This window comes from Lethenteron reissneri, unplaced genomic scaffold (genome assembly GCF_015708825.2).
Source record: "Lethenteron reissneri isolate LAM-NWPU_2019-01 unplaced genomic scaffold, ASM1570882v1 scaffold_210, whole genome shotgun sequence".
Taxonomy (NCBI): Eukaryota; Metazoa; Chordata; class Hyperoartia; order Petromyzontiformes; family Petromyzontidae; genus Lethenteron; species Lethenteron reissneri.
Genome location: NW_026891732.1, coordinates 312,595 through 333,307, shown reverse-complemented (window position 1 = coordinate 333,307; position 20,713 = coordinate 312,595). Strand labels below are relative to the sequence as shown.

The 20,713-nt window shown below is 52.2% G+C and overlaps 2 protein-coding genes across 2 annotated transcripts; both read left to right on the top strand.

The window, feature by feature from the left end:
- Positions 1 to 8,401: 8,401 nt before the first annotated feature.
- Positions 8,402 to 15,553, top strand: LOC133339703 (cadherin-4-like). Its single transcript, XM_061547856.1, has 3 exons — positions 8,402 to 8,504; positions 13,698 to 13,772; positions 15,290 to 15,553. Exons 1-3 carry the CDS (start codon positions 8,439 to 8,441, stop codon positions 15,551 to 15,553), a joined length of 405 nt encoding a protein of 134 aa, XP_061403840.1. The 5' UTR covers positions 8,402 to 8,438.
- Positions 15,554 to 16,303: 750 nt separating this feature from the next.
- Positions 16,304 to 19,757, top strand: LOC133339702 (cadherin-2-like). The gene is made up of 3 exons (XM_061547855.1): positions 16,304 to 16,343; positions 17,064 to 17,236; positions 17,799 to 19,757. Exons 1-3 carry the CDS (start codon positions 16,304 to 16,306, stop codon positions 18,012 to 18,014), a joined length of 429 nt encoding a protein of 142 aa, XP_061403839.1. The 3' UTR covers positions 18,015 to 19,757.
- Positions 19,758 to 20,713: the final 956 nt, after the last annotated feature.

Sequence of the window (20,713 nt, the reverse complement as noted above, 5' to 3'; positions counted from 1 at the left end):
TGGCATGTGCCACGACCGTACCAGCCGGAACGCAGACGGTTTCCGCACCCGCATTGAGCACCTGTAAAAAAGGTAATTGATCCGGCCGGACGATGGTCTGTGCCCCAACCAGCGCCAATCCGCTCGTTATCGAGGCTGACGGAGACAACAAAACCCCAATTGCTCCTAGCCGATCAGGCAGGGGCTTCCGATACCGCAAGGGAATAAGCATCTGTGAGCCAGGTGGGATGTCAACAGATGCCACGGACAGCACCTGCACTTGTACGGCTGAAGCAGGTCGCCCCAGGGCGAGGGCAGAAAGGAGATTTGACGGCCACCTGGCAGTTCAATACAATTCTCATTAATTTTGATCAAAATAGGCATCTTAGCCAGGAAATCAGTGCCCAATAAACATGGAACTGCCAAGGACCTTGAAATCAACACCATGCCCGAGGCCGACACCTCCCCAATAGTTATTTTAGCGTCCACCTGGCCCACGATGCCCATGCTACCCCCGTTCGCAGCGACGCATGACCCGTAAACCGGACGCACGGCCCCGGGTGGGATGCCCAACAGATGGAAAATGACATCAGAAATGATAGTGGCGGACGCGCCGGAATCGACTAGAATGCGCACGTCCACCCCTTGTATAGATCCTGGTACGGTGGACGAACCCGTAGCGGCCGCGACAACCCTCCGTGCCAACTTGCGCCACTGCGTCACCGAGCGACAAGGCCCCGTCGCTGGCCTCTCATCAACAATAACATTCGGATCGCACAACGAAGGTGATGGGTGAGGTGCAAAGCCTTGCCGGGTGTCTGGTGAATGCCGACTTGCCTGGTTCGGTGGTTCCTTGGTCGGCTTGGCCGTTGATGAGGCCTCCTGTTGCGGCGGACCCGGGATGCGGGCCCAGCAGTCCTTCGCGTAGTGGCCCCTCCGTCCGCAGCGGAAACAATCGGCGTCGTTGCGCCGAAGCGCAGGCCTTGCATCCCGCCGGCCTCGTACCGGTGGTGCAGCGCGAGAGGCCGGTCCACCGCGGCCTGACCATGGCCCCGAGGCGGCCGTCAGCTCCTGAGGGCCCCCCCCATCCGGCACGTATACCGACTTCGTAGGGTCCCAACCCAGAGCGCCACCCTCTGCGACGGGTCCCCCCTGTCCACGCCGCGACTTGTTTCCACCGTCGGAGGTTGAATTGTGCATCCAGACATTTTGCCGCCGCCCGGGAAGTGAGCTTCTCATGCCCGCACACCGGCATGGGAATCCCAAGATCCCGCGACAGCTCGAGCATCTTGCCCAAGATGAGAGGCTCGAGCAGGTCAGGTGTTGTTTCTGGATACGCGGCCATAGCCAAATCAAGCACCGCACCCCTGTATGCCACGGGCGACTCCTCGGGCGCTCGTTGTCGTTGAGCGAATCGCCGATGTGCGTCGTCAGGTGGCTCGTAGGCGTCGGCCATTTCTTGAAAAACTCCGTATAATGTCCTCTTCTTCTCGGCCTTAATGGAACGAAAAAATCGAACAGATTCGTCGTCCAGAAGAGTCGGCAACACTTCTAAGGCCTCAGCATCGGTCCATCTCGCAGAACGGACCGCCGCCAAAAATCTACAGGCGAAAGCGCTCCAGTCGCCCCCAATGGCGAATTCTTTGACCGTGGTGAGATGGCGACTCCGACATCGCTTTACTCCGCCCTCCGCCGATGGCTCCTCCGGTGGCAAATTCAAAATGGCGTCGAACCGCGGCGTGGTCAAGATGGCGGTTTCCCGCCGCGGAACGCGCAAGATGGCGGCCTCCTGCCGCATGGCCGATGGCGCCGGGAGCGAAGATACTGTGGCGGCCTGTGGAGCACTCTCCGCTCTCTCCGTCGCCGTCCTTGGGGTGACGAGATGACACAATTGGCCCAGGACGTCCTTGAGAGTCTCCAGTTGCTCCGCCACCTGCAGCCATCGCGGATCAGCGTCTGATGTTGTCGGCGGCCCTGACACTGCGGCTACATCTTCAACCCCCGTCCCCGCACTCGTTTCAGCAGGGCTCTCCTCTACTACCCCGGCAGGATCCATGTTTGGAGGGAAGTCGTCGTCTTCGGATGAAGAAGCCGATGCTGGTGCTGGAACATTTTTCTTTCTCACTTGTTTCGACATGCCGTTGCACTTCCGACACCAATGTAATAAAGGACTCGACCACGAAGTCTGGCTTGGTGTCCTTTATTCGGTTCTTCCTCGTAACCCACACGGCTGTCCTTCTATAAGGCTTCCACACTGATACTGATACTGCTGTTAACCCCGTCACGCCAACAGCTCCTCTGTTGGTCTCCCGTTGTTCTCGTAACCTTCCAGCAGCCTCGCCGCTGTTACCCTCACGCAGCCCCCCACTGGCTGCACTCGCTGCAGTCTCTCTTCTCGTCGCTCTCGTAGCCTCTCACACACAGCCTCGCCGGCTGTGTTCACCGCAGCTCCTCAACCGCCCTCTCTCCAGCAGCCCCACTGCTGTCTTCTCTCGCAGCTCCGCTGGCTGCTCCCTTAGCTGGCCGGCGCTGGCCGCCGGTGCCACTCTTCCTGGCTTCGCCCAACGTGGCCTTACTCTTGTCCAGTCTCTAACTCTCTCCCTTCTCCTTCCGGTCTCATCCCTTAAGAACCTTAACCTTGCTCCCACGTCACCTAACTCCACCTCTCCGTGACGTCACATCCGGGAGGTCGCCCGCGCCCGCATTACAAAAGGGAGACAAAGATACCCCGTAATGGCACTACGGACTGTTGGGGCAAGTGCTATTAGTGAGTGGGTGACCAGCACCACGCCAGGTCACCTTTGTGTCCCGAGTGGCGATATTTATACACCCCACCAGGTACTAACTTGAGGCTGAGGCGACCTAGGGGAGGCCCAGGACCGGTTTCACTGGTGTTAGCTGTGAGCTGGAATCAAACTCGGGTGGCCGGGTTCGTAGCGCAGCACGCTAACCACTGCGCCACCGCCCGCCATACACTCCCCCACCACCACATGCAGCACACACACACACATACACCTGCAGTGACACACACTCTTAACACGTATCTCCCCCACGGTACACACACTCCTCGATACAAAGATCCCCCGTGTAGCCTTAACAGACTGTTGGGGCAAGTGCTGCTGTTAGCGAGTAGCAGCACCTATGAAGGCCGGCACTGTGGCACACGAGGGGTGGGTGGGTGGCCAGCACCACGCGCGGCCTCCTGCGTCTCCCTCATGGCGATGTTTACACGCCGCGCCGAGTACTCGGTTGAGGCTGAGTCGACCTAGGGGGGGGCAGTGTGGGGATCGGTGGCGCAGCGATTAGCGCGCTGCGCCGAGTTGAATTCCCACTCACGACGGACAACACTGGCTCATGTTTGAACCGATCCTGCGCCTCCCTTAGATTGTCATCATCACCACCATCATCACCATCATCATCACCATCATCACCATCATCATCACCATCATCACTACCATCACCACCATCATCATCACCATCATCACCACCACCATCATCACCATCATCACCATCATCACCACCACCATCATCACCATCATCACCATCATCATCACCACCACCATCACCACCACCATCACCACCATCACCACCATCATCACTCTTTGTCTCCGTGTGCATCTCACTCTTCATCTCCGTGTGGCAGGTGTTCCCGTGGCGAGCGGCACGGGAAGAAAAGCGCCCTCGCCGTGTGGCCCGACGAGGCCGTCGACATCTGCCTGCCACCCGGCAACCCCGACGACGACGACGACAACGACGATGGCGACCGCGCCACCGCCACCGGCTCCGTCCTGCTCGGCCTGCTTCTGCTTGCCGGTGAGTTCGTCGACGACGTCGGCACGGGGATTCGTCCGGCGCGATCGGAGCCTCTCGTGGTTCTAACGGGGCCGTCCCGGCGCGCAGTCACGGTGCTTCTCTACGCCAAGAAACGTCGCGGCGAGGAGCGTCTCGCCGAGTGGCTGCACAGCGACAAGGAGGACAAGGAGGGCGACAAGGAGGACAAGGATGACAAGGAGGACAAGGAGGGCGACAAGGAGGACAAGGAGGGCGACAAGGATAAGGAGGACAAGGAAGGCGGCGAGGACAAGGAGGGCGGCGAGGAGGAGGAGGACCAGGTGAGCGGCCCCCCACGCTCACCGACACGGCGCTCCGCACTTGCACGTCTTGGCGCTGCGTTCACGCGGTGCGACGACCAAACCCGGCGCCGTGCGCGTGAACCACCGCTCCGCCGCACAGTGCACGGCGTGTAGATGGTGATGATGATGTCGTCTTAATCGTGGACGTCGTTTTTAGCGATGCAATTGCTGATCTTGTCGACGCCGTGGCTACCGTTCGTCATCGCTGATTACGTCATCGTCGTCGTCATTGGCTGTCGATGTCGATGACGTCATCGTCGTTAACGTCACCGTTTGTCTCCCGTGGTGGTGGTCTGGCTCCCAGGGCCTGCCCATGGCCGCCGCCGGGAACCGCTGGGCCGGGAACCGCTGGGCCTGCACCGTGGCCTCCTGCCATCGGACGTTCCCTCACTCACGGGGCCGCAACATCCACCTGTCCTGGCACAAGCGTCGGGATGAAGTCACCGACACTTAGTAAAGAATGGCGGTTGTTGTTGTCACTGTGTGTGTCACTGTGTGTGTCACTGTGTACCGTTCTGGCCTTCGTAGGTGCTCGCTAACAGCACTTGCCCCTACAGTCTGTTAAGGCTATACGGGGGATCTTTATCTTTGTCACTGTGTGTCAGTGTGTGTCAGTGTGTGTCACTGTGTGTGTGTCACTGTGTGTGTGTGTCATTGTGTGCCTGTGTGTCTGTGTGTGTCTGTGTGTGTCTGTCTCTGTGTGTTACTGTGTGTCACTGTCAGTGTGTCACTGTCAGTGTGTGTGTCTCTGTGTCGCTGTCTGTGTCGCTGTTATTACCTTGCTTTGCGTGTGATTTTGTCTTATTTAGTTTTAATGGAGGGTAAACTCATAGTTGTTAAATGTCTGGGGATTATTTGGCTAGTGGGGGGAGGGGAGACTGCTGATTGGACAACAAAGATTTGACTCTGCAACTAACGATCTTCTCCCCCCCTCCACCCCCACCCTCCCCTCCCCCTCCTGCCCCCCCTCTGTCCACATGCCCCCCCCCACCACACCCCCCCACCACCACCCCCACCACACACCACCAACACCACACCACCACCACCACCACCCCATGGGCATTTTGTTTGTTGTTATTGTTGTTATTACAAAGTCGTAATAAAAACTTCCACCGGTTCTACAATGTCAGGAGTTCGAAAATGAATATTGCTGGGCGGTGTTTTATTTGCTCTATGTAACACGATTTTTGTTCCTGGGTAGTGTTATTTTCTAATTTCTTACGCCTCAAAAGTATAGAAATGGCTATTATTCCGCACAAACGTTGCTTTTGTGACCAGGACTTTACGTGAAGGAATTACACAAATGCGCACCACGTGTTCTCATTGACAATAGGTACATATCAAAATGTCGCTGTCCAGGTCACAAAAGCAAAGTGTGTGGGGAATAATAGCCGCACTCTTTGGTTCTTTCGGTAAAGTCACGTGGGTAGAAAAAATAATAGATCACGACGTTTCGATCGCAACACAAGCAACCGTCATCAGGTGGGACAAACACGGCAAGAAACAACTTCAGTATTTTGTCTCCCCTTGCTGTGGTTGACTTTACCGGAACAACCAAAGTCACGAAAGCTTCAAATCAAGATTGAATAATGTCCATGTTCTATACTTTTGATGCATAAGCAATGAGGAAATAACACTTACTACCCAGGAACAAAACATTCTAAGTGCGTTACACAGTGTTATTCATTGTGACGACTGATGCAATCTCTACCCACGTGTGTGCACGTGCGTCATGTTGAACCTCTTTCGTGCCGTACACAGCCCCAAGCGTGCAAATCGGAGGCGCGTGCAGGGAGGGAGTGACGGGTGGTAACGACACGGCGAGTGATTATATCGATTCCCTCCAGGACATTGCTCACATCCACCGCAGCGTTACCGTCCGGCAACGTCAATGAAGGAAGGGGGTTGTTTTTGCAAAACTTTTCTCGTGGCAGGGGAATGACAAACAACAGGAAGTGCCTCCTTCTGGGGTGTGGGAGCGTGGCGTAAAGTGTGGAAAGCCGTAAGTCACACGTTGTATTCGAATTGGGACAAAATGACACCAGCACACGATGGTGGGGTCGTTTGTAATTGGCCACGGCCCCTTACGTTGTGCCAAGCATTGCGGCCACTTCCTGGAGTCGTGGAGTTCTGCCATTACTCGTATATTTCATAAAAGCGTGTTTTAATAAAGTTGTTTTAAATATTACTTGTTAAATGTAGGCCACGGACTGCGCAACGGAACTTTTAGTGGTAAACAAGGCACCGTATTTACCGGGTAATACTTTGCGCTACCTTTACCCTACCGGGTAATTCTTCCTAACTACCTTTACCCTGTACCCTTTACCTTACCGCTTGGCATGTCGACATCTTTACCCTTTACCCTTTACCCGGTAAAAAGGGTAAATTACCTTCCCTTGTCGAGGCCTAGCCGTAGCCATGGCGTCAACATTGGGGGGGGGGGGAATCTAGGGGGTTCTGGAGTCCCCCCCCCTCGGATGGACTTTGTCTTTATTTTTAACAATAATGTCTAATAATGTATTGTATTACATTGCTCTGTTTTTCTTTTTTAAATCCTTATATTAAGTTCACTTGCTTGCTTGCGCGCTTACGAACGTGCAAATCTTTCAGTCGTTTTTTAACCCTTTCCCGTGATCCAATCGAACTGACATTTTCCACACAGACTCGTTGTGCGTGACAATTAATTTTTGTGAAATTTTTTCCCCAAAATTTTACACTTTTAGGAAAAAACAAACATTATGTTTAATTACTAATTGCTTAATGGTGGCAGGCAATCATCTGACCCATAGGTGACAGCCATCTCAAGCCAGAGGACGAGAGGACAAAAGAATATGCATATCAAGAGTAATTTTGTATATTTATGGGAAATGCAAGTATGTGATTAGTACTACTTATGCCCCTGCATTTTGCAGGATTAGCAGCATCAAAGGGAGACAAAGATACCCCGTATAGGCACTATGGACTGTTGGGGCAAGTGCTATTAGCGAGTGGGTGACCAGCACCACGCCAGGTCACCTGTGTCTCCCTCGTGGCGATGTTTACACGCCGCGCCGAGTACTCGGTTGAGGCTGAGTCGACCTAGGGGGGGGCAGTGTGGGGATCGGTGGCGCAGCGATTAGCGCGCTGCGCCGAGTTGAATTGCCACTCGCGACGGACAACACTGGCTAATGTTTGAACCGATCCTGCGCCTCCCCGAGATTGTCATCATCACCATCATCATCACCACCATCATCATCACATCATCACATCATCATCATCACATCATCATCACCACCATCACCACCATCATCATCACCACCATCATCATCACCACCATCATCATCATCACCACCATCATCACCACCATCACCAACACAACTACCACAACCACAACTACCACAACCACACCACCACCAAAACCACCAACAGCTGATTACCTCGCGGCCTGGCGCTGCCGACGGCACCACGTGACATCGCGCGACTTTCACTTCCTGAAAGGTGAGCGATGACGTCATCCGAGAGCCTGGGCCCCGCCCACGGTCTCCGCCCACCCCGCCCTCTCGCCCACCCCGCCCTCTCGCCCACCCCAGCCCTCTCGCCCACCCCGCCCTCCTCACCCACACCGCCCTCTCACCCACCCCGCTCACAGACTCCGCCCACCTCACTCACCCACCCGCCCTCTCACCCACCCCGCCCTCTCACCACCCGCCCTCTCACCCACCACGCTCACTCACCAACTCACTCACTCACCCAAAAGGGGAGCCACAAAAGGGAGGAGCCACCTGCCCCAGCCTGCTTGTGATTGTGGGTTGGGTAGAGGGAGGTAACTGGGGCTTGAGTGACAGGGGAGGGGGCCGCATTGGGACACAAAAGGGGAGGAGCCACCAGCTCCAGCCTGCTTGTGATTGGTGGGGTTGGGGAGAGGTAAGTGACTGGAGCTTGAGTGACAGCGGAGGAGGCCCCGCATCGAGATACAAAAGGGGAGGAGCCACCCGCCCCAGCCTGCTTGTGATTGGTGGTGTTGGGGAGAGGGAGGTGACTGGAGCTTGAGTGACAGGGGGAGGAGCCATGGACAGTGGGGGAGGAGCCACACGCCCCAGCTTGCTTGTGATTGGTGGGTTGGGGGAGAGGGAGGTGACTGGGGCTTGAGTGACAGGTGAAGAGCCCCGCATTGAGACACAAAAGGGGAGGAGCCAGAAGGATGCACGAGAAACTCTTGGTGGAGAGATGACGTCACTCAACTGCTTTGAGCCATCGCCATTTTAATATCAAACAGCGCACAGGGAGACCGGCAAGCGCTGTGGTAACAATGGACGCAGACGAAGACGGCTTCACCGACGCTTGCTTATGTTAGCCCATCAAACAAAGGGGGCGGCGGTGTCACGCGGCTCACCTTCTTACAGTAGCTTTAACGTAAGATTATTTTACGGTGTTATTTTTTTAAATATGCCTTCGATAGTAATCACTGGTCAACACACTTTTTCTGGCATGAGGTATTGCAACGGGTTTAAGGTAATTTTGGGGTGCTGATTCCAAATCTGGCATCAGTTTTTGTCTATCACGTCAGGTTTTTGAGATATCAAATATTGCATTTCAATAAAAACTGCAGAAGAAAAATATTAAATAAATGTGGATATCTACATAAAATGATATTATAACACACTATCCTAAAAATACAGCACCATATTTTAACATAAAGCAGTCACTGACTCGCAACAACTTGCAATCATAAGTGACAGAGTTAATTTCGGGTGAAATCAATGAAAATGGGGTATGCCGATAGCATAAATGAGATGTGATAGAGCAAATCTCAGATCAGATTTGGAATCAGCACCCTGAAATTAGTCTAGAACAGCTGCAAAAGCAGAGGTGTGGGACTCGAGTCATGTGACTTGGACTCGAGTCAGACTCGAGTCATGAATTTGATGACTTCAGACTCGACTTGGACTTGCATAACAATGACTTTGTCCCACCTCTGAGATGTGGACTCGAGTCATGTGACTTGGACTCGAGTCAGACTCGAGTCATGAATTTGATGACTTCAGACTCGACTTGGACTTGCATAACAATGACTTTGTCCCACCTCTGAGGTGTGGACTCGAGTCATGTGACTTGGACTCGAGTCAGACTCGAGTCATGAATTTGATGACTTCAGACTCGACTTGGACTTGCATAACAATGACTTTGTCCCACCTCTGAGGTGTGGACTCGAGTCATGTGACTTGGACTCGAGTCAGACTCGAGTCATGAATTTGATGACTTCAGACTCGACTTGGACTTGCATAACAATGACTTTGTCCCACCTCTGTGCAAAAGTCCAGGCCAGAAAAACATGTTTTTTGTTGTTGACCAGTGTATAATTTATTATAATTCAATGTTGCTTTGTATGGCATTTGCTTTTATCCTACTGTTGATTTAGTCTATTAACAATGGTTTTTTGTTGTATCTGTACGACACTTTAAATGTCATCCTTTGCACGAAATAGGGGCCGTCCATAAATGACGTCACGCACCTGGGGGGGGGGGGGGTCAGACGTTTATGGCGATGGGGGACGAGGGGGGGTTGAGAAATACGCAACTTTAAATAAATATAGACAACACGTTCTACTTAATTAAATAGGACGTTTTAATAAATGTTTTCTCCTACAACATCAGAGTGCAGCACCCCATTAAATACGCACTACCAATGCGATTTGAAGCATGTTTTATTTTTAAAATGGAAATATGTTTTTTTTGGGGGGGCAGAGCTTTGTGACATCATATTTGCGGGGGGGGGGTCTGACTCTTTGTGACGCCGTGTGACGAGGGGGGGGGTCAAAAATCGTCAAAAATCGCGTGACGTCATTTATGGACGGCCCCATAGCGCTAAATAAATAAATACTTGGTTTACACATAGCAGGCTTTCGCGACCAATATTCATAATCAACGTTTTTGGGTTTAGATCGCGTTATTCATAAATGTGTCGTAACCCTCCACCACCCGACACGGCCAATCAGCAAAAAGTGTCACGTTGACAAAAGACAAATAGTTCACTGCTTTAGCCCACCGGTGTGTTGAAGCGTGAAACCACAACATTTACAGTTGTTGAGTAGTACGACGTTTCGCCTGGTAATTGCATCCAGCATCATCGGGCAATTCGCCAGAATGGTGAGGCTCTGCTCTGGCTCCCGGTTTTATATAGAGCCGCAGCAGGGTGACGTCCTCATCAACTCAAAATAATACTTTATTGATTGAGTCGATTCCAATGAAGCGACGTTTCAAGATGTCTCCCCGATCAACTCCGATACACAATGATGCTGTTGCATGCCCATTGTCTTTGGAACTGATTGGCCCACACCAGAGACCACTGCCTTCTTCAGGGTCTCGTCTCACCAACGCACCTTGCAAAAGTTAGCATCGATTTGGTGTTCGAACACCCTAACACACACTCCTGTATTACCGCCAGAAAGGGCATCAACTTATTCTTATTGTTCATACTTTGATACTGGCAAAGAAGGTATCACCCCGGCCTAGTAATGCTCTCGATACGCGTGGCATTACCCTGGTCCTGGTCTCTGGTACGACACTGCTGGCGAGACTTTGCCGTACAGAAGGCTCTGGTGTATCTGGTGTATCTGGTGTAGGTCAATCCGTTTGAAAGACAATTGCTTAAACTCTTTGGTTCTTTCGCCAGATGACGGCCACTTGTGTTGCGATCGAAACGTCTTGATTTGTTTCATTTTATTTTATCTCCAACTACGTGACTTTACCGAACGAACCAAAGAGTGTGGATTCCTGCAGTCACAAAAGCTTCAAAACAATGCGTATAACACAACAATTATGATTATTATAATAATTATCAAAGCGATGTTTGTTTCCATGTTCACCACCCGCACTGTGCGTGGTTAATGCATTACTTGATGACGCCTTGAAAAAAGTATACAAATGCACTACACACTACTACTTTACACTACACGACTATACACATACACTATACACTAATACTTTACACTACACGATACACTACACAATACTACTTTACACTACACTACTTTACACTACAGACTACTTTACACTATACTATAGACTACACACTACTACTTTACACTACACGATATACTACGCTACTATACACTGCACCACGGGTACTGTGTGTGGTTAATGCACAATTGACGACGCCTTGCGATAGGTATCTCTTTGGTGTTCTAACATCTTAACACCACTCCCGGCTTTATGGCCATTAAGGGTACAAAACCCGAATATTTTCTTTAAAATTCATTTTCAGGTTAAGCTCTTGCTCGTTTTTTAAAGCGTATTCAAAGCTACGATCGATTCCACTAAATTACATTTAACATTTAAATGTTCTACCAGCTAAAGGCCCGGCCGAGCTGGGTAGCTCATTTTCAGAACCCATGACATCGTGTTTACCAGGCGAGGTAGTTAACATCTCCTAGCCACGGTGGCGTTATGATCTGGGATAGAACCCACGACCTCCTGTATACAAGGCAAGGTAGTTAACATCTCCTAGCTACCATGGGCATTAGGATCCGGGATCGAAGCCGCGACCTCCTGCACACCAGGCGAGGTAGTTAATATCTCCTAGCTGCCATATGGCACTAGAGTCCGGGACGGAACCCACGACTACCTGTATACCAGGCGAGGTAGTTAACATCCCCTTTAGCCAGCGTGGCACCGTTGAGTCTTGGCCTTAACCAGATAACCCAGAGTGAAAATATTGAACAGGAATTCAGAGGCACAGATTGACACCGTTAAAGTCCCGAGAGAGTTCATCTGTTTCACATTACAAGGCAATGACTTAACTCTGACGTGACAAATTATTTGGGTATTTCGGTAAAGTCACATAGATAGGTTCAAAGGTAATTTTAAAATAAATAAATAAACCACGACGTTTCGATCACAATACAAGCGATCTTCTTCAGGTGGGATAAACTCCTTTAAAAAAAAATTTTAAACCGTTTTATTTCGATTTAAAGCTTTCGTGACTGCAGGGATTCATCTTCTTGGTTCTTTCGGTAAAGTCACGTAGAAGGGAAGTAATAAAATAATAAAAATAAAACATAATAAAATACAATTCTCACGACGTTTCGGCCACAACGCAAGCAGCCGTCCTCAGGTGAAGAACAGGTCTGTCGGGAAGACTATAATTCAGACGCTGTCTTTCCGACAGACCTGTTCTTCACCTGAGGACGGCTGCTTGCGTTGTGGCCGAAACGTCGTGAGAATTATTTTATTATGTTTTATTTTTATTATTTTATTATTTCCCTTCTACGTGACTTTTTAAATTAAAGGAAAGTCGTATATAAGGATTATAAGATTTTCAGTTTTTGTATGATTGTTTATATTGTACATTTTTGTTGTTTTCTTGAATAATTTTCTGTGTTTAGGAAAAATATATGATTGTGTTAGTGAAATTTTTTTTTCATAAAAAGTGTAAAATTTTTGAATAAAATTTCACGAAAATAAATTGTGACGCACAACGAGTCTGTGTGCAAAATGTCAGGTCGATTGGATCACGGGAAGTGGGTTAAAAAACGACCGAAATATTTGCACGGTCGTAAGCGCGCAAGCAAGCAAGTGAACTTAATATAAAGGATTAAAAAAAAAAAGTCCATCCGGGGGGGACTCCAGAACCCCCTCGAAGATTTCCCCCCCCCAATGTTGATGCCATGGCTACGGCTAGGCCTCGGCAAGGGAAGGTAATTTACCCTTTTTACCGGGTAAAAGGGTAAAGGGTAAAGATGTCGACATGCCAAGCGTTAAGGTAAAGGGTTAAAGGGTAAAGGTAGTTCGGAAGAATTACCCGGTAGGGTAAAGGTAGCGCCAAGTATTACCCGGTAAATACGGTGCCTTGCTTACCACTAAAAGCTCCGTGGCGCAGTCCGTGGCCTACATTTAAAAAGTAATATTTAAAACAACTTTATTAAAAACACGCTTTTATGAAATATACGAGTAATGGCAGAACTCCACGACTCCAGGAAGTGGCCGCAATGCTTGGCACAACGTAAGGGGCCGTGGCCAATTACAGCCAACGTCAGTTGAGCATGGACAATTAGACCCAAGCCGAAACATAACATAGAAAAAATAATGTTTAAAAATATATATATGTTTAATGATAGAATATAGTATAGTCATCAGTATGACCCAAGTATACCAAGTTTGCAGTCGATACCACATTAGGAAGTGGGTAAAAATTGAGTTTCTAGATTTGAGGATACGACAACAACAGAGTGAGTTAAAAGAAAGCGTGTAAAATTGGAATAATCGAGAGTATTCTATATGAATGAAGCGCTCTACCTAGCATTTACCGTTATAAACCCTGTTGATGTGTAGTTCCCTATTAATTACCCTGTAATCGGGTCATTTGTATGGGGTAAGGGTAAAAGGTAGGGTAAAGGTAAGCTCGTTGCTTTTTACCTTTTACCTTACCTTCTAAAGGGTAAAAGGTAGGGTAGAGTGATTGTATTGTGGTAAGATAAAAGGTAGGGTAAAGGTAGGCTCGTTGTTTTTACCTTTTAACTCTTAGCTTGCCGAGGCCTAGCTACGACCTCGCTCTCTTGTATCCATTTACACCTCCTTGCATCGTCCATCTCTCACCCCCAATTTGCAGATGGAGCGATGGCTCATTATTGCAATCGGCGTCCTTGAGAATGACCCCGGGCCCTTCCCCAAGCAGCTGGTGCAGGTAAAGGCCCCCTCCCTCCCCTCTTCCCCCCCCTTCACCCCCTCTACCCCCATAACCCTCCCCCACCGGCGTTGGTGACGCTCGCACCTCGCGGCAAGGAAGGTGTCCTGGGTTCGACCCCCAACTCGGGTGCCGTGCTGCCTACGTTCAACCCCCTGTTCGGCAGTGTGTGAGTGTCATGCGTTGGTGAGTAAGGGTGAATGTGTGTGTGTGGTATGTGGTGTATGTGTCTTGGGGTTTGTGGTGTTGTATTTAGCATGCCATACATCAGCATGGGGGAACGGTGGCCAATTGGTTAGCACGCGCTGCGCTCGCAACCTGGCGACGTGAGTTTGATTTCCACTTACAGCTCACACCCAGTGACGGTTATCTGAACTTGGTCTCAAATAAGTACCCAGTGCGATGTATAATTGTCTCCACTGGGGAGACCAAGGCGGCCGGGTGTGTTGGTAACTGCATATCACACCCCCTCGTGCGCCATGCCGGCCTTCATATTTTCTGCTGCGCGCAAACTGCACTTGCCCCAGCAGTCTGTTGAAGGCTATCCGGGGTACCTTTGCGTACGTGTATCCACGTTATGTACGAGCGTACATCATGTAACGCCGTCCCCTGCCGCCTCCCCGACCCCACCTGCGCCTTCCCCGTGTGTGCTCTCTCGCGCGTGCGCCCCCACAGATCAAGTCCAAAAAATAAAACTAAAAAAATAAATAATATTAACTTTTATCTCATTTTTTTATCCTTGCATTCAACAAAGCTTCAAATCTAGAACACATGAAAATGCACGTTATCGCATCGCGGGGCCCGGAGCAGACGAGGATCCCATGGGGGTGTTTATCGTGGATCCTGTGACCGGGTGGCTCTCTGTTACGAAGACCCTGGACCGTGAGCTCATCAAAGAGTTCCTAGTGAGGCACTCACACTAGCACCACACCCCGCGCGTGTGTTGGCCTAGCGAGGTCCAGGCCTCGATTGTGGAGTTCTCAAATGTCCTGCCCGCCGGACCACTCGGTCAACGTCAACAATTCCGGGGTGCAAGCACCTCCCGCCCCTGGTGACAAAAACATTCAATTCTCTAAGTACCAATATTACTCAAATATATTTATATTACCGGAACATTAAAAGAACATTAACGCAGCTAGAACGGTTTTGTTTTTTTACGCGGAGAATTTAGATATCGGGGTTCGGGTAATTTAATCGGGGCGGTTTACCTCATTTTATTTACAATTTTCAATATCACGAGTAAAATCTTAACGTCCGAAACAAAAGGCGTAAACGTTTGCGGATCAACCTGCAATCAGCTTCTTAGCCCAGCGGACCTCCAGGAGTACCGGCACGGCCCGTCGGTGGTCCAGGTGCGACTCTCAGAGAACCAACCACCGCTCGAGAGGAGGGATGTTTGGCCAACTCTAAACATCCCAACGTCGGCGATTACAACCACTCGTGCGTTGCGTGTAACGCGCGTGTGCGTTGGGTGTGCGTTGCGTGTGTGTTGCGCGTGTGTTGCGTGTCTGCTGCAGGTCAACGGCCACGCGGTGGATAAGAACGGCCACGCGGTGGATAATGACGTGCATCTCCTAATCAACGTGCAGGACCTTAACGACAACAGGCCGCACTTCGAGATGCCCGTTATCCAGGGCTCCGTGGATGAGGGCTCCCTACCAGGTGCAGACGGACGCGGCGGTGACGGGGGTGTGATGGTGATAGCACCTGCCTGGGTATTTTGTAACAACAGACACTCCACCTCCACAACTCTCAATTGGTGCCATTTCCTGTACACCTAGGGATTTCGACAGAGATGTTCTCTGTCTCCCACATTATTAAACATCTATTTCGACCACGTAGTTCGTGAAGCCTTCAATAGCTGTACCTGAGGAATTTCCATCTAGATTACCATCATATACCCGAAGCCTGGGAGAAGCGTGGCAAAGCCTAGAGTGGGTCAGGGAAAGCCCATACTGCAGTGTGAACGCTTTTCTAACAGAACCCCTGTTCTTTAACGACCTCATCGGGGAGCTGAAACAAGAAAAGACGAGGGCTTTCCGATTCACCAAAGCCAGCATAAAAACAGTCGGCGACTTGGTGGAAAGCCACAACGACCACCGAAAGTGGAAGAACGCGGCTGACATAAGCCACGCCGCAGGTCTCCGCACAATGCTGGCCGGGGAGAAAATACTGCGTGGAGTACTCAAAACAGCAAAAAACTTGCAACTACAGATACACACACCAGACGACACCGACTCGGCTCAGCCTCCCCTTCCTGCCTTCCCGGAGCTACATGCTGCCTGTTTCTAGGTCCCTGGGCGGAGTGACGCAGGCATGCTGCTTAAGCTTGAAGACTGCGGGAACGTGGCTCTCAATGGCGCCTCCAAGGTGGCGATATATAGCTGCTGCGTAAAGACTCTGCACCGTCAAGCCTTAAAAGACCTGCCGTGCACAAAGTGGAGGGACGTTTTTCCCCCGCTGATAGACGTCACCCCTCAGTGGGGAGAACTATACAAGGCCCCAGTGGCGAAACGGAGCGGAGACCTCCAATGGAGGCTGGCCCATTGGGCACTGCCTTCGGCGGCGTGGGTAAAGAAGATCAACCCAGGAGCGTCCGATTCGTGCGCTTTTTGCGGCCAAAGAGAAGATCTTGCCCAGCAATATATAGGGTGCCAGAGGCTGACGCCACTTTTCAAGATGTTAGGATCAATCTTTCAGAAAGTTGGAAGTGCCTTTTTTCAAGAGCAGCCTCGTATGTGGAACACCACACAGAGCGAACAAGCGCCACAGCTTAGCGAACTTTGTTCTTGCCCAGGCAAAAAATGGCCATTTACAAAACGCACAAGAAAAAACTACAAAGCGACACAACCGCAGACGAAGGCTGCTCGGCGGTGGCCATGACGAGAGGTCTGCTGGTGGCGAGGCTCAAACTAGAGCATGAGTACTACGCCTAGGTGGGGGGCGAGTATGGCGTGTTCCAGGACAAGTGTGGGGACGGCCAAGCCCTCTGCTTCCGTGAACACGGCACCTTGACGCTCACGATCTGAACCCTTCGGCTGAGACAGACCACGAATACGGCGCGGAAACTAGACGCGCGCGGCCGGTTCGCCCATGTGGATGGTCGGTGGCGACGCGTGCTGCTGGCAACGACGATGTTGAGCATAACAAGAATGGTGGTGGTTGCGATGCGAACGAATATAATGTTTGTTCTTGAGAGTCACCATGTCCACGCCCCTCTCCCTGCCCTTCACCTCTGCCCTCCCCTGCCCTCCCTGCCCTCCTCCCTCCTCGCCCTCCCACCCCCGGCAGGCACGCCAGTGACGACGGTCACGGCAAGTGACGAGGACGACGCCTTATCGCCCAACGGCGTGAACCGCTACAAGATCGTGTCGCAGGTTCCCACGAAGTCCTTGGACCGCGTGCTTACCATCGACAACACCATGGGCGTCATCAGCACCATCGCCGCCGGGCTGGACCGCGAGGTCGGTTGTTGTCCCGCGGCAACCGCCGCTGATTGGCCGATGTCGGTCCGGGCGGTGGTGGCTAATGTCTGGCGTTGCGTGTACAGTGTTACATTTGTGTTTTCGGTGTGTATATACATACGTTGAGCGTCTGTCGCGCACCGTACGTAGACGATCGCGCTGACCGGAGGTGCGAGGGAAGGGCGACAGGCTTAACATGAAAAGCGGATCTAAAGAAACGAGTTTTCAGCTCCAGTGGCTTCTTCTTCTCGTGTGTCTCGGAAGCGACAGTGTCGCGGCGAGCGCGCTCCGCTACGAACCCGGGGACCCGAGTTCGATCCAACACTGGTGACAGTTGACTCAGCCTCAAATTAGTACCTGCTGCAGTGTGCAAACATCCCCACTAGGGAGACAAAGGCGGCCGGGCGTGATGCTGGCCACCCACCTCCTCGTGTGGCGTGCCGGCCTTCCACAGTGGCCGCTCGCTTAACGGCACTTGCCCCAAAGGTCTGTTGAGGCTGCACGATGTTTGTCCCCGTTGTCTGTCTGTGATTGGTGCTGTCTGTGTGCCCCGTCGATGTAGACGACGCCGCAGTACGTGCTGGTGGTGCAGGCCTCAGACATGGAGGGCGACCCGGACATCGGCCTCACAAACACAGCCACCGCCATCGTCACCATCGCCGACATCAACGATAATCCCCCCGAGTTTACGGACATAACCGTACGCACCACGCCACCACACGACGTGTCTGTGGTGGGGTTGGAAGGGCGGCGGGGCCAGGTGTCCCCGCAGCCGTAATAGTCCCGCCCCGAGCAGAGTCCGCTGCCTCCTGCAGTGTCACGTCCAGTTTGTCTGTAGAAGGCACGACAGGCGCTCTTGCAGGGTCAACAGGCACAGGCAAGGGTGTGTCGGCAGCAACAGACACCGGCAAGGCAACATCAGGAGATGACGCATCCGTTCGAGGGGCCACGTATGGTTTCAAGCGAGACGTATGGACGTACCAGCGCCGAGCTCCGAACCGAACGCGCGCGGACTGCGGGTTAGGAACCTCAATGAGCCTAACAGGCCCCTGCCATGGTTTATGCAGTTTAGGGGAGGTTCCTGCTCGCACCTGCGGGCAATGCAGCAAAGCCATATTCCCCCACCTTCCAGGGGCACTTCCCCTTCGAGCGTCGAGCGCAACGTTCGTTTCGGGCCTGGGTTTTGGCAGTAGCCACTCGGGCCCCCTCCCGCGCCTCAGCGACGCGGCGAACGGCGTCCTGAATGTAGTCGGGGAGAGGCTTAGTAGGTCCTCTCACTCCCATTCCCAACTGCACATCCATTGGCGGCACGTTTTCGCGACCGTACATGAGAAAAAACGGAGAATATCCTGTGGACGCGTGAGGCGTCATCCGGTATGCCGAGAGTACCCCAGGGATGTGCAAATCCCAGTCAGCTTGCTTCTCATTAACTGTGTGACACAGCATGGCTGACAGCGTCCGATTTAGTCTTTCCACCATGCCATCCGTCTGCGGGTGGTAGGGGGATGTCCGGATCTGTTTGGTCCCCAGAGCAGCGCACACCTCCCCCAACAATTTATAAGAAAAATTCCGGCCCTGATCAGTGAGCAGCCTCTCCGGCGCCCCTTTGTCCATGACATATCCAAATAGAAAGGCGTCCGTAATGGACGCCGCCGACTGGTCGGGCAAGGGCCAGGCCATCGGCCAGCGGGAGAGATACTCCACCCCAACTAGCAAGTATTTATTACCCTTAGCGGATGGCGGGAAGGGTCCCAAAATATCCAACGCCACCAACTCGTTAACTCGAGACACCCGAATAGACTGTATCGGCGGCACATATGGGTGCTTAGGCGGCTTCCGCCGGGCACACTCGGGACACGCACGAACGTGCCCGACGACATCCGTCGTCATGCCATGCCAGAAGTAGTCTCGCTGCAACGTCAACAAGGTTTTCTGCACCCCCAGGTGTAATAGCGTGTCGCAATGCAGAGTCCTAATCAATTCGTACCGTAACGACGACGGTACAACCAGACGCCAGCGATCATATAACCCCTCCCTCCACATCAGCAGTCCATCGCGGAGAGCGGCCCCCGGCGTCCCCCCGGAAACCAGTCCCCCCCCCCCCCTTTGCAGCCCGACTCCGCAGGGTCCCCAACGAGTCATCAAGCATTTGTTCACGGATCCACACCGCTCGTGGAAGGTTCAGAACCCCATCGGCCGGTCCCGGGCACACTGGAGCCTCAGGCATCTCGACCGCTAACGCCATCCTCCTACCTTTCTTTCTTCCCACACTCTCCTCCAGCCCTTCCGGTTCCTGCCCTTAAAAGCACTCCCTCTCCCCACGTGACCCAACTCCTCCCACCTGTTACGTCATATCCGCGAGGCCATTTACGCTCGCATTACACTAGTGTGAGTGCCTCACCAGGTACTCTTTGACGAGCTCGCGGTCCAGGGTCTTGCTGACCGAAAGCCACCCGGTCACAGGATCCACGATGAAAACCCCGATGGGGTCCTGGTCGGCTCCGGGCCCCGCGATGCGATAACGCGCATTTTCATGTGTTCTAGATTTGAAGCTTTCGTGACTGCAAGGATTTAAAAAAATAAATGAAAAAAAGTTAATATTATTTTTAGTTTTTTTTTTTTATTAATTTTTATTTCATTTTTTACCTACGTGACTTTACCGATAGAACTAAGAGTATTTTCATGCGTGTTCGACTTGATCTGTGGGGGCGCACGCGCGAGAGAGCACACACGGGGAAGGCGCAGGTGGGGTCGGGGAGGCGGCAGGGGACGGCGTTACATGATGTACGCTCGTACATCACGTGGATACACGTACGCAAAGGTACCCCGGATAGCCTTCAACAGACTGCTGGGGCAAGTGCAGTTTGCGCGCAGCAGAAAATATGAAGGCCGGCATGGCACACGAGGGGATGTGATATGCAGTTACCAACACACCCGGCCGCCTTGGTCTCCCCAGTGGAGACAGTTATACATCGCCCCGGGTACTTATTTGAGACCAAGTTCAGATAACTGTCACTGGGTGTGAGCTGTAAGTGGAAATCAAACTCACGTCGCCAGGTTCAGAGCGCAGTGCGTGCTAACCAATTGGCCACCGCTCCCCCAACATATATACATGTGTACACACACACACACAAACATCACATGCTGATGTATGGCATGCTAAATACAACACCACAAACCCCAAAGACACATACACCACATACCACACACACACACATTCACCCTTACACTCACCAACGCATGACACTCGCACACTGCCGAACAGGGGGTTGAACGTAGGCAGCACGGCACCCGAGTTGGGGGTCGAACCCAGGACACCTTCCTTGCCGCGAGGTGCGAGGGTCACCAACGTCGGTGGGGGAGGGTTATGGGGGTAGAGGGGGTGAGGGGGGGGGAAGAGGGGAGGGAGGGGGCCTTTACCTGCACCAGCCGCTTGGGGAAGGGCCCGGGGTCATTCTCAGGGACGCCGATCGCAAT

Bases quoted from the DNA above. Each gene is read 5' to 3' on its own strand.
- LOC133339703 (XM_061547856.1), top strand. From the start codon at position 8,439: ATGTTAGCCCATCAAACAAAGGGGGCGGCGGTGTCACGCGGCTCACCT. The intron at 8,505-13,697 runs GTAAGATTATTT...CCCAATTTGCAG, and splicing joins CTTCTTACAGTAGCTTTAAC to ATGGAGCGATGGCTCATTAT. The intron at 13,773-15,289 runs GTAAAGGCCCCC...TGTCTGCTGCAG, and splicing joins TCCCCAAGCAGCTGGTGCAG to GTCAACGGCCACGCGGTGGA.
- LOC133339702 (XM_061547855.1), top strand. From the start codon at position 16,304: ATGGAGGCTGGCCCATTGGGCACTGCCTTCGGCGGCGTGG. The intron at 16,344-17,063 runs GTAAAGAAGATC...CACCCCCGGCAG, and splicing joins CACTGCCTTCGGCGGCGTGG to GCACGCCAGTGACGACGGTC. The intron at 17,237-17,798 runs GTCGGTTGTTGT...CCGTCGATGTAG, and splicing joins CCGCCGGGCTGGACCGCGAG to ACGACGCCGCAGTACGTGCT.